Source organism: Gallus gallus, chromosome 4, assembly GCF_016699485.2.
Source record: "Gallus gallus isolate bGalGal1 chromosome 4, bGalGal1.mat.broiler.GRCg7b, whole genome shotgun sequence".
In the NCBI taxonomy this organism is placed as follows: Eukaryota; Metazoa; Chordata; class Aves; order Galliformes; family Phasianidae; genus Gallus; species Gallus gallus.
In genome coordinates, this window is record NC_052535.1 from 88,870,885 (window position 1) to 88,884,154 (window position 13,270).

General features: G+C 43.4%; 1 protein-coding gene across 1 annotated transcript in view; it reads left to right on the top strand.

Annotated features, from left to right (window-relative positions):
* ATRN (attractin) overlaps positions 1 to 13,270 on the top strand; it is a 145,347-nt gene that overhangs the window by 102,588 nt on the left and 29,489 nt on the right. The window contains exon 26 of the mRNA XM_015286048.3: positions 9,655 to 9,733. Within this exon, the coding sequence (XP_015141534.2) occupies positions 9,655 to 9,733 (79 nt within the window). The remainder of the gene's footprint in view (positions 1 to 9,654; positions 9,734 to 13,270) is intronic.

Consider the following 13,270-nt stretch of genomic DNA (forward strand, 5'->3'; position numbering starts at 1 on the left):
CCATGCTATGATTCTATGATACATGTGTTAAATATCTCGGTGAGCACACGCTGCTGGAAACACAGAAGTTAGGTGCACCAAAGCCAGGCAGCAGTGATTTTCCTTCCCTCCCTCGCTGCTATCACATGGCTCTCCCTGAGAAATAATGTTTCAGTATCACTTTAATAACATCTTAACATGCCAGAGGAATAAGAATGCTTGTGTTAAGGAGAAAGACAGTTTACTGATCCTTTCCAACCACACATTCATAATGCATTAAGAAGTCTTCGTTTCTTCAGCTGTAACTACTGCTAGGATCCTCTCCTAGTATTTTATTTTACATTCACTCTCACTTACTAAGGAACCAGTGTATTACAGCAGCATGATTCATCTCTGTGTGTAGGGAAAACTATTGAAACTCTTGTATTTGTGATGCTCTAGGGTGCACTCTTGTGTTTCTAATGCTCTGGGGTGCATCTCATAATCACAGTTGAGTCGAAGTTAGAGTATAAAATAAGTAAGAGCTGATAGCCCCCTGTGATGATAATGAGATAAAGTTGGCTGAAAATTTGCACGCTGAGCAGAGGCAATGAAAATGCTTTCTGCAAAGCCTAAAGGCCATTGGTGAAACCACTTTGGAGATACAGACCATCTCTAATGCGAGAACTGAAACGCATATCGCTCCTTTGAGCGTGATGGATATGAAAACAGACTCTTTTTCCTGGAAAATGAATGTTCAGAATGACTTTGTTATTCTGCAAGTAACGTTTATATGAATTTGCTCTGCTGGTGATGACGTGGCACGTTTCCATCCCATAGGAGTCACCCTGTGCTTTGTTGTGACCCCAACCCCAATGTGCCCTTCTGCCTTGCCACCAGAAGACAGCTGTGTCTTGAGGTTCATGGGGAACCTTACAGGGAAATGGGTATTTTAGAACCTTTGTTTCCTTACTGTTTTTTGCTGTGATTGAGGTCAAGTAAATCCCTCTAGTGGGCACTGGAGTGCAAGCCACTTTGTGTACCTCCAGTGAAGCTTAACTTATGGAGCATCACAGGTTGCTGCAGAGCCCTAGCTCTCTGTGAGGCACACAGAGTTACAGAGAAGCCACAAAGCAGGCAGTGCACTTCTGTGGCATCAGGCAGGTCGAAATGTGACTGGATTTGATTTCCATTTAAATTAAGAGTTGGGCTACGTTGGGTCACAGGGGGCGAGCATCACATGTGGAGGTGTCCTTAGGCGCCTGGAGCTCCTTTTCGAGTCCCTGTGGCTGTGTGTGGCCATTATTTTGTTGTGCAACACATTAACTGCTTATTTCAAGCTAAGAAAATGTCAGTGGATAAAGGCTGAGGTACAACAGGGACGTTGTAGGGTCGTTAATATTGCATTATAATTGGAGCTGCAGGAGAAATGATATTCTAAGCATTGTTAACCTTTGTAAATCTAAATGAATTGCAAGCAAACTGTTTGGGTTTTTTTCCAGTTTCCTTCTCTGTTTTCCATAGTGCAGCTCCTTAATATGAAATCTTGCCAATTTCTTTCAGCAGAAAGTTGGAGCTTTGGTAAATGTTTCTGTTGGTATCCGTACTTTATCTTCCCCACATCCCTGCGTGCCATCACACCAGTCTATAAGATGTATTTTCACCAGTATCTCGTTGCATACAATAGATGTGAAAATATCAAAGCTTCTAAACTCGTGGTGCTGACCTCTGGTCCTTTTTCTTCCTTTTCCTTTTTTTTTCTGTGTAAAACATTGCATCTGTATTTCATCAGTGCTTCTCCGTGTTGTTGGCCAGCTCAATAGAGACTTAAAAGATAAATATTGATAAGTTTGAAGGAAATCAGGATGGAAAAGCACTTGTAAGCACCAGAGGACACAGCAGAACAGGAGAAAGCGTGGCTTGTGTGATAACTGATAAGGATCATGGTTGTAACCCCCATTCAACGCAGGGAGGAGACCATGGGCTCCAAAACCTGGAGAGGATGGCAGTGAGGTCACAGCACATGGCCATTGCTGTTCCCTTTCCTGTTAGCATAGCACTCCTAAGAAACTCAAAGCAAGGAGCCATGCTTTCACTGACCTGCCTGAAAGGTCAGAAGGAGGAAGTGAGCCAAACTGTGTGCCCAAAGGGGCCTGCCAAAGAAGCTGCTGAGCCTTACATGGTGTAAAAGACTGCAAACCATGCTTGCTGTGTCCAGGGAAGAAGCCAGGAGGTATGGCAAGGACGTGACAGCCAGCATCCCTTGTCCTCTGTGCAGGAAACAAGTGAGGTTGGCCAGATAGATGGCCATAGACATTTGGAGGCTTGGGGTCTGAGAATGCAAGAAGGTATCATTGCTTTTCTGTGGGCTTTTGTGAACTATAATCACTTTCTCCTTCCATAGGACCTCACTCCATGCTTTGTTCCACTCGTGTACAATACATCTCATGCTTTTCCTATTGCACATCTGCTCTTTGTCCTCAGTGTGCAACATTCACCCTCCTTCTTGGCTGCTCCATCTCTTCTTTCATATCTGTGCTCAGAACGTCCTCCCTGGGATGCTCAGTGCTGCCTCTCTCTAAGTCTCCTTGTAGTCTTACCACGATGCTTCAAGATGGGGTCTGCTGCAAATCTTGTCTTCCCATGGCACCCCAGCACTGATGTGAATATATATGTCCTGTGCTGAGGTCTGAATATCAAATCACGTAGTTTTGCTTTGGTGCAAAAACAGAAAAAAACTTTAGAGGGAATGGTGTTTATCTCCATATGATTGTCAAGCAGGTGGTTTAAGGTGCTCTATATTGGTTTTCATGGCTGTAAACATCTGCCCAGTTTTTTTATTAAGTAGGAATGACCTGTTGGCAATAATTCAAACCTGAAGTCATGCTGCAGCTATTTTATTTACTCTTTTTGCTTATTGAATAGTTTCTTCCTGCAGCAGAGATATGTGTCTAAAATACAGTCTGGATCTTTTTTTTTTCCTGTTTTTTCCCCAAAGTAAAGGAAAAGCGTGGGAATATCTGAATGTTATTTCTGGCAATATGAGGAAAACTAAGAATTTTCTGCTTATAACTTCCTACTTTCCATGTTCTCCTCGTCATACGTGGTCCAGCATGGAGGGGCGATATGGTCTCTGCTCCATTAATTAATCCCATCATTATCCATCCTTATTTATGCTTTTGGCCTCTGCAGTCTCCAATGGTGATGTAGGTTTATGGGGTGGGGTTTAAGCACTCTTTTTATTTTCTTTTAAGCCTATTGACTCAGTGGGTTTAGCTTATAGGTTTCTAGAGCTTAATTTAGGTTTGCATATGTGTTGTGTCCTTGCTCTTACCTTAGTCAATACAGGTGATGGACATCAAGGAGCAGTGAGTTAGAAGACATTGTGTCTGCTCCAGGTGAGCCATGTGGATCTCAGCACTCCACTGACAACAGTTAATGGGGATATTTCCCACAAGTTCATAATAACATCACAGAATGATAGAATATCCCAAGTTGGAAGGGACCCATGAGGATCACTGAGGCGTCCACACAGCACCACCCAAACCCTATGGCTGAGAGCAATGTCCCAACACTCCCTGAGCTCCAGCAGCTCGAGGCTGTGCCCACTCCCGTGGGCACCCTGTTCCATGCCCACCGCCCTATGGGGCAGAGCCTTCCCCTTACTCCCACCTGACCCTCTCCCCTCAGACCAATATATGAAAACTTGCTTTCCAGAAAGACCTCAAACCTCTAGTCAAACTGACACCATGATAGTAGAATCTGCCATGGTTCTTGGCACTGGTGAGGCTGCACCTTGAGTGCTGCGTTCACTGTTGGGCCCCTCACTACGAGACAGACATCGACGCCCTGGAGCTTGTCCAGAGAAAGGCAATGGAGCTGTGATGGATTTGGGGGCACAAGTCTTACAGGGAGCAGCTGAGGGAAGGGGGTGGCTCAGTTTGGAGAAGAGGAGGCTCAGGGGAGACCTCATGGCTCTGTACAGCTGCCTGGAAGGAGGACGAAGCGGGGTGAGGGTCGGCCTCTGCTCCCAGGTAACAGCAATAGGATGAGGTGATGTCCTCAAGTTGTGCCCCAGGAGGTTCAGGCTGGACATTAGGAGACATTTCTTCTCCAAGAGAGCTGTCAGGCACTGGCACACCTGCCCAGAGGGTGGTGGGGTCAGCGTTCCCAGAGGTATCCAAGAACCGTGGAGATGTGGCACTGAAGGACGTGGTCACTGGGAATGGGTTGGGGTTGGACTTGATGATCTTAGAGGTCTTTTCCAACCTTAATGATTTTATGATTGGTTGTGTTTGTGAATAAAAAGATTAAAAAAAAAAAAGGTATAAAAGAAAAAACATCACCTGCAACAACTAAGTTGGGTTGTTCAACATCAGCACTGTCTTCAGCAGAAAGATAAGGTCATTAATCCGTAGCTTAGGTCTATTGGTTTGCTGTAGGCTGCAGAGAGCTGTTAGGCAGAGCCCATCAGCACACACAGTAATGAGAGAGGCATTCAGCCAGGCCAGTTTTGCCTAGCATCATCATATGGGCAATTCCTTCAGCATTTTGTATGTGTTCCAATTACTCCGAGGTATAACGCATTGAGTAGTTAAAAATGTGTCCTACAACTCTCCAGCCCATTAAAAGTTTCTTTCAGATGGCAATTTGTGATGTGCTTCCAGTAATCATTGCAGTGCTTTCTGAAATTATTAAACGACCGATGTATGTTAAGGCATATTAGTATTCAAGCTGCTGTATATTTTAGCATTTAAAGCTGCCATTTTTACTAGCAACTCTGATGTTGATAAACATTATAGGAGAGTTTAATAATTGGGCCCTAATACGCCAGATGGATTTTCTGCTCTCTTCATGAGAATGCATCCCATCATAGTGCTGATGAAGTTTGCCTGCCATTTAGAAATGAAAGCGTGCTTGTTTGGAGAGCTTTAAGGGTACCTGGGGTGGAGAGAATATGTTTTCTACCACAGAAAGGAGTTTAAGGGTACGATATTAAACCAGACAGGGTGTTCAAGTTCGTATTTTTGTATGAAGCTGGAAATAACCCATGGCATGAAGAGGGCTGGAGGCGTACCAGGAAACCATTCATGCATTTGTTGAGACCAACCAAGGGAAGATTACTTACAACCACTGCTCACAATTGATTAAATAATTAAGAATTACTTAACATGGCTGTTTATCAAATTGAAAATTCTCCATAAGATGTTAAGGTAACCTCTCCCTAGATTGCAGTGTTTATGCTGCATAAGGGATGTTTACAACTTCTTTATGCCAGTGAAAGCTGCATTTGGCTGAACCCGACCCATATGCAGAGTTATGTTCAAATTTCCTTGAATGAAAACATCTCCGAGGATCTCAGATGTCTCTGGATGGTTCTTTTTCCTTCCTATCTGATTTCACATTGAAGTTTTCTGGCGTTATCTTGGTGAGCAGCTCAGTTTTCCAACCCTAAAACTGAGCTCGTCTCTGGGTTTAGGAAAACTGGACTGTAAGAGTTGGTCATTGGTCAATGATAGTTGAGGAGTTGGTCAATGATAGATGAGGAGCAGTGGTACCAAAGCGTTGTTTAAGGTGGGAGGAGATGCAGGGAGAGGATCTGAGTGACCAGTGGATGTCAGGGAGTGAAGGAGGCTCTTGGTGGGCAGCTATTTTTGGAGAAGGAAGGAACAGAAGGAAAAGGTAAAGGAAGTCCTTTAGCAAAGGTTTATTTTTAAAGCCATTTTGAAATGGATGCATATTCCTGGCTGGCACAGAGAGCCTTGGGGCAGAACACAGCATTTAACCAGGACATTGCCAGCTGTAGGCTCCCACTCCAGATACCTTTCCAACACAGCTCTCTTCCACCCATCTGATTCTCCTTCCTTCCATACTTACACAGTTGCTTTCAGAGAGAAGGTACGGATAAAAAACTACCTTAAAGCTCCTGGCATGAGGGCAGGTCTTCTTAACTTATTTCAGCATGGTTTAGGCTGAGTAAACCCAGCAGACAGATCTTGACTGGACTGCTCTGGGGCTCTTCCAGCAGATGATGTAGTGCAGTGCAGCAAACAGGCACTGAGGCTTATTCCTCCCCGAGCGCTGCCAAGGGGAGGTAGTGCAAGGGGGAAATATATTTCCATAGTGGCTTTATGGCTTTTGTGGGTATTTGCTGCCTCCTTGTGACAGCACCAAGATGCATGGTGCCGTTCCTCTGAAATACAGGGTACTGTGGTGAGCATTTTAGGAGGAGAATTCATTGGTCTTTAATTGTTAATTCCTCACTGTGCTTTTTGTGCTACGGTGAGAGAAGTGAGGCAAGAAACAAACAGGGAAAGACTCTGGCATGTGCAGAATTAGGAGATACACATTTCCAAAGTGGAGTTTTATATGAGGAAAAAGACAATCCTCTTAATTCTTCACTCCCTAGCCTTTGTCTCCAAGGGAATAAATGAACGTGCAGAGAGATGTGACCTTACACGTTTCTATCCTAGGGAAGAGCCATCCTGAAGGAAGTTCAGTAGATTTTGACGTGCATCTTTGGTTTGATGTGTGTGTCCCTGATAGCTGCAGCAGAATGGAGCACAGACTTCTTCTAACAGCCTCCTGCAGACTCGTTCACTCTGCAGGTGTTATGAGTGGTGGTGTTTTTGTGGTCAAATTAAACAGACAGCCAGGACACTTCTCCCTCCTGCCTTGAAGATTTAGTTTTATCTCCACCCTTGCTGTGTACATGGATGCTGATTATTTTCCTGAAAGCAGAATAGACGACAGACAAAAGGTTCAGCCTGTGGCCCTAGCTGTGCTGGTTTTGCTTGGATGCACTTTGGATTTCTGTGCATCAGGGAGCACTGTCCTGTTTGGGCCTCAAAGATAAAGCAGATGTTTCACCTGAGAGTTTGTTTCTTTAGTGGGAAAGGAAGCTTATAAGAAGAGAAAAGCTCATCAAAGCCACTGAATGAGTGTGGTGGCGTTCCTGCTGTGGGCAGCCGAAGGGAGTCCCAAGACAAATGTGGACACTCAGAAATTTTGTTGGTCCATCACTCATTTGTGCCCGTTGAAGTGTGGTATGAGTGGAAATCCATTTAGTGAAAGTGTGACCTTGTCCAGGGGAGAAATGCTGTTTCCAGGTAGTGCTGTCTGCTCTCACATTCAATACAGCGAGAGGGAGCTTTGGGGAAAAAAGGGAAAGCTGAAGTTATGACATCCTTAATCATCAGTCATGCGTGTTTGCTTCTTCACCAAGGCAGCAATTAAAGGTTTAATGTATATTCTTTACTAATTAATGGATGGCACAGTGCTTTTCACTGCAAAGCTCAACAGTAATCCGGTACCTCTCAAAAGGGGAAATAAAATTACCATTAAAACTGCACGTCTAAACTGTTTGTTTGTCCATTTTAACTGCAAGAGAGAAATTTCATAAATCACAGTATGGCCTGGGTTGAAAAGGACCACAATGATCATCTGGTTTCAACCCCCCTGCTATGTGCAGGGTCGCCAACCACCAGCCCAGGCTGCCCAGAGCCACATCCAGCCTGGCCTTGAATGCCTCCAGGGATGGGGCATCCACAACCTCCCTGGGCAACCTGTTCAGTGCGTCACCACCCTCTGAGTGAAAACCTTCCTCCTAATATCCAACCTAAACCTCCCCTGTCTCAATTTAAAACCATTCCTCCTTGTCCTATCAACTGTCCGCCCTCGCAAACAGAGTGAACAGTTACAGTGAACAAATGTCAGATTTTAATATTTAGAGAAAATGTGAGGGAAAATGGTTTGGAATCTGTATCTCTTGAAATGAAAATGGCCAAACAAATCTCTTCGTGGTCCTGCTTAAATGTGTAAAGAAATGGGCACTGCAGGAGTCTGTAAAAGCTGTGCAGATATTTTAATGCTGAAGCCATGCGGGCACCAATTTTTTTAATATCTGATGGTGTATGAGAGTAGAACATATAACTCTGCATTTCTAAGACTGAATAATATAGTTGTATAAGTACTGGCTGCCCCTTGAGTGCTCGGTGCCCAGTCACATGCTGTTTTCGTAATATATAGGCTATGGATAATGATATGTAATCAGGAACAGACCCTCCTTTATCCTCATCTCGGGGATCAGCTCCTGCTGTCTGTCCTTTTTTTAACAATTAATAATAACATTGCCATGTCTTGGCACTACACTCTGCTAAAGAATTTGCCACTGAGAAGAAGAGGACAAGCAGTTGCCCAGAGGCCAAGTTGTGAAGTCCCTTGTAACTTGCATGAGGCAAAGAGCTCAAAAGGAAGAGGGGAAAACAGGGAGGTGGTGGGATACAATGCCATTGGTCATCATAAACTGTGGTCTTGAAGTCAGTGGCACAACCATAGGTCGTGTCTAAGTAGAGAAAGTCATTGGGGTTGTAGGCATCTGTATGGGAGAGAATCATTTGAATCATAGAATGGCCTGGGTTGAAAAGGACCACAATGATCATCTCGTTCCAACCCCCTGCTATGGGCAGGGTCACCAACCACCGGACCAGGCTGCCCAGAGCCACATCCAGCCTGGCCTTGAATGCCTCCAGGGATGGGGCATCCACAGCCTCCTTGGGCAAGAGAGCACAGTGGAAACCGTAGAAGGGTGGATGTGTGTTTGGAAGCAATGGAAACATTATATTAAAGTATATTAAATAGATGGAAATATAGTAAATATATTAAGAATATAGTACATAAATGGGAATGTTTATTGCTGAAGGCAGGGAGTAGTGAGTGGTCCTTCTGTTTTGGGCTCTATGGGAGTCCCATAATGGCAAGAACCAAACCATGTCGGTGCCCGTCCTATAGAAATCCCCCTCCAGAGCACAGCGGCTGCCATAAATGATGCACTTCAGGAAATAAGTTGTCTGTTCTGGTTAATCTTCCTGTAAGCACTCTGTTTAAATGCACTCTAGAGGAAGGATGTTTGGAGACTTTTCTTTCTTTTACCCATCACTGCAGTACTTGAGAAGAGAGGCTTTCATTGGGGTAGTTACACAAAAGGATAAATTTTAATCTTAGAAAGCCTGCGTGCCTTGAAGTTGCTTGTTAAGTATTCAGCCTGATAACATCATCACTGTCAATAAAGTCGGCTTTTATTATTATTATTATAACTGCTTTTTTGTTAAATCTCCTTTTTTTGCATTTTCCCTAGAAGTTGATAAACCTATTCATCCGTTTTCTTCCTCTTCAGACTTAAGGAATACAGATTTGGGCAAGCCAAGCAATGCCTGTCGTTCTGCAGCAACCAGTTATAAAGAACCCAATGACTGTATACTTTATCTTAGTTTTTGTCATTTGGAAATGGAAAAAAAAAAATCAATTTTCTCTGCTGCTTTCAAGGCTTTTCTCTTGTGGGTTATCATCTCCATTTACATATTGCCAAAGATAGTCGATATCTGGCTTTTCCAATGTCATCAAATCTTTCTGCCTTACTATTCTGATTTCCCAGTGAAAACTGGTGGGTATCTTAGGATTCTGTGTCATATAAGGAGGTCAAATAGGTAACTTTGGAACAGCAGTTTCGTTCCTTGCCGGCTGTAGTGAGCACTGAACCGTGCAAAACGTTTTGCACTGCCACATTGTCTTTCATCACAGTACCTCTAAGTACCATATGAACGTTTAGTCTGGTGTTTTGATTTGCTGGAGTCTTTCGGCCACTGTTATGTCATGAGCAAGGACAGTAAGATGTTTGTTTTCTTTTCTCCTTTACAGTTGTTTCCTGTCTCTGCTCCTGGTGGCAGCTGTGGTCTGGAAGATTAAACAGAGTTGCTGGGCATCGCGAAGAAGAGAGGTTGAAATGACAAAATTGAATGCTATCTCTTAAATGTCTTCTTTATAGTCCTCCTGCCTTGCATTTACTTGCATATGCACAGTATTAACCTTCAGTTAAGGATAAGCTCCACTAATCTATAAATGCTTCTGTTTAGGCATTTATAATAGCGTGTTTTCCATTACAATTTCATTGACAAATGATTCTATTTTAGTATCCTGATACTGCAATTCTTGGGAAGCACAAAAAATAGGGGATGAATGTCCTGTATTCCCAGAAGTTGGGTTTTAAACAACGTAAATTTACAACCACCAGCAAATGAGGAGACTCTATAGGTGTGCTTTGAGGGAGGAACTATCTCTGTTGCAACACTGGCCACGTGAGTTCACACATTAATGTGTTGAAAATAGACAATCCCCATTTTCAAGTGAATAGCTTGTACTCATGTTTAGGGCAATTCTGTCTCATATGCTTTAATTTCAGAAACATATTACCATTAAAGAAAGGTGGAAGGAGCCACGCAAGATTTGGAAAGCTATTAATGCACTTCATTAATAACATTAATAAGCATTAATAACTGCACAAAAGCAGTTTTTAGTACTAGAGCTTTCTTCCTTTTGTCAAGCTGGAGCCCATACCAGCTTCCCAACTTTTCTTGTGTTTGCAGCATATAAAAATTGCACACTACTAATCACTTAAAACAGTGTTTTTCCTTGCTTCTGCCTGATGCATTTGGTGATTCCTCACCCCCCTTTTGCTTCTGAGCTGGAGCTGTCATTACACATTATATCATGAGACACAAGGTGACCCATAGAGTAACCCAAGTTGGGAGGGACTAGGAGTCATCAAGTCCAACTGCAGTGATAGGACAGCCAGTGTGTTGTCACCCCGTAACATAAAGAATATATCCTTCCTTCTAGTTTTTTAAGCAGGGATGTAGAAACGTGTAGTGGGGCGAGTTGCATTTGTGGAGAAGCAAGTCCTGTGTGCTGCCAGGCAGATGGCCACATGGTGTTCCTGGGGTCCACATGCTGTGGTAGGCACTGAAACCATGGAAAGGGAAGCCTGGTGTCATGTGTGAATACAGGAGAGGTTAGGCTGGGCTGAGCATAGGGTTATTTTTTGGAGTTTTGCCTTGTGCTGTTCTCTTGTATGCAAATGAGAGAGCAGCTGGACTTTATCTGAGTGAATCCATGTGCACTTTCTAAATGTAGGTGTCTGTACCTCATCAGATACTTTTCCCAAGGGGTATTTTGTGCATCTCCCCTGCTTTTGGATTTGGGGGTGAAATCTGTACACCGGTATAGCTTTTCCTCCCAGCTGCAATCTGAGGGCAGCTGCAGGCACAGAAATGAAGTTCTGTGCAATGTGACTATTTCTTACATACCTTAAAAACCTGTATCAGGTTGTGCTTTCCAGTGCAGGAGTGGGAGTATTATAAAATTACTCCATCTGTGGATCTCCTGTCGTGTAATAAAGCAGGGTGATGTCTGATAGCTCTTCTCCCCTTCTTCCTCTTTCTGCTTCAGTTGTTTTTGCTCTTAATAGTGAACTCAAATGCATAATATAATCAGTGTTTTTCAAACAGATAACCCTTAATCTTTGAAATAATTTAAGTCTTTGAGGCTTTTCATATTCTCTGAAGGTAGATAAATTTTGACTACCATGGCTATTTTTTTTTCTTTATCTCTCATGGCAAGAAAGGAAAATGGAGTAAACATAATGTTCCCTGCTGGCTCCTGGGGTTAAATGTTATCAAGGAATGTATAAGAAAAATAGACCGAGAAATAAATACAGTGCTTTCGAGCTCAGTTAAAATACTGTAGCAGTGGCCCAAATGAAAGATTTCTCCTTAAATCATTTTGAGTCTGATTTGTCTTTTAAGAAAGAAAAAATCTGACGTGCTAACAAGGCATGTTTGAGTCTATTTAAACTCAGCTTACATGTGCAGCTATTTCATAGAGTCACAGAATCACCAAGGGTGGAAAAGACCTCCAAGATCATCCAGACCAACCGTCCACCTACCAACAATATCTCCCATTAAGCCGTGTCCCTCAGTACAACACCTAAATGTTTCTTGAGCACAAGAGCACAGTCGACAGGCAGTTCATCAGGACGTTCTTTCCTTGGCAGATTCCTGTCTGTCTCCATTCTTTACTGTGCTCCTTCTCTACATCCCTTGCATCTATCTGGTACTTCGTAAGTCTCTGCTATTGCATCCCTCTGTTGTTGTAAAACATGAGGAAACTGCTTTAAATCTTTGCCATGCGTTGATGAAAGATATTAATAAAGACTGTCCCCAGAAATGAAAGCCTGCTAAAAAAGTGTTTGACTTTTTTGTAGAAACCATGATGATTTTATAGCTCGTGGTGTTCTTTCCATGCAGAACTTCAGAAAATCCTATTAAGGCTCCCTTTAAACAGTGGTAGTTAAAATGATTAACAGCAGTTTACTACACTGAACGTTTTAAGTGTACAAAAGTTTATGCCTCTGTTGTAATGATGGTTTTGAAGGATGTGATTTTGAGGTTTACTGTTTCTCCTTTCTTTGAGAGTGGCTGCACTGTTTGTTTTTCTCCATTACCCTTATGGGAACTTTGTGTCACAGAGTTTGTAGACTGGCTTGGGGAAAACAAATGTTGTTTAATTGCCTTTTTTCCTCTGTGTAAAAAAGTTGATGATGTATTTGGAGACCACCTCTTCCACCTCCTCCTGCTGTATTAAAGTTCAGGGGCTGGATAAAGGGAAAGGTGATTGAGCAGTGATGGCAAGACATCCGAGTCAGGCAATATATTATGACCTTACACTTAATGCACAGAATCATAGGATCATTTTGGTTGAAAAAGTCCATCAAGATCATCAAGCCTTCTGAAAATCCCATCACTATACGGTGTCAGTAAGTGCCATGTCTGCATGGCTCTAGAATACCTCCAGGGATGAGGACTCCACTGCTTCTCTTGGCAGCCTGTTCTTATGCTTGAGCAGCCTCCCTCTGAAGAAATTCTTCCTAACATCCAATCTAAACCATCTCTTGCAAAACTTGAGGCTGTTTCCTCATGTCTTATCAGCTGAGAAAAGAGACCATCACCCACCTTACTGCAGCCTCCTTCCAGGGAGTTGTAGAGAAGGATGAGGCCTCCTCTCAGCCTCTCATTCTGCAGACTGAACATCCCCAGTTCCCTCAGTGGCTCCTCCTCTTTTGTTTTCTGGTCTCTCCATGAGCTTTGCTTCTCTTCTCTGGATGCACTCAAGCAACTCGATATCCTTCTTGTAGCTGAGGAGCCCAAACTTAAACACAGTACTTGAGGTGTGATCTCACCAGGGCCACGTACAAGGGGACAGTCACCTCCCTGCTCCTTCTGGCCACATTATTTCTGATGCAGGTCAGGAATCCATTGGCCTTCTTGGCCACCTGGGCATGCTGCTGGCTCATCAGTCAAGCAGCACTGCCACGTCCTTTTCTGTTGGGCATCTTTCACTTCTTCTCAAGTCTATACCACTGCATCAGGTTGTGACCCAAGTGTGGGACTCAGCACTCAGCCTTGTTGAATGTCATGTG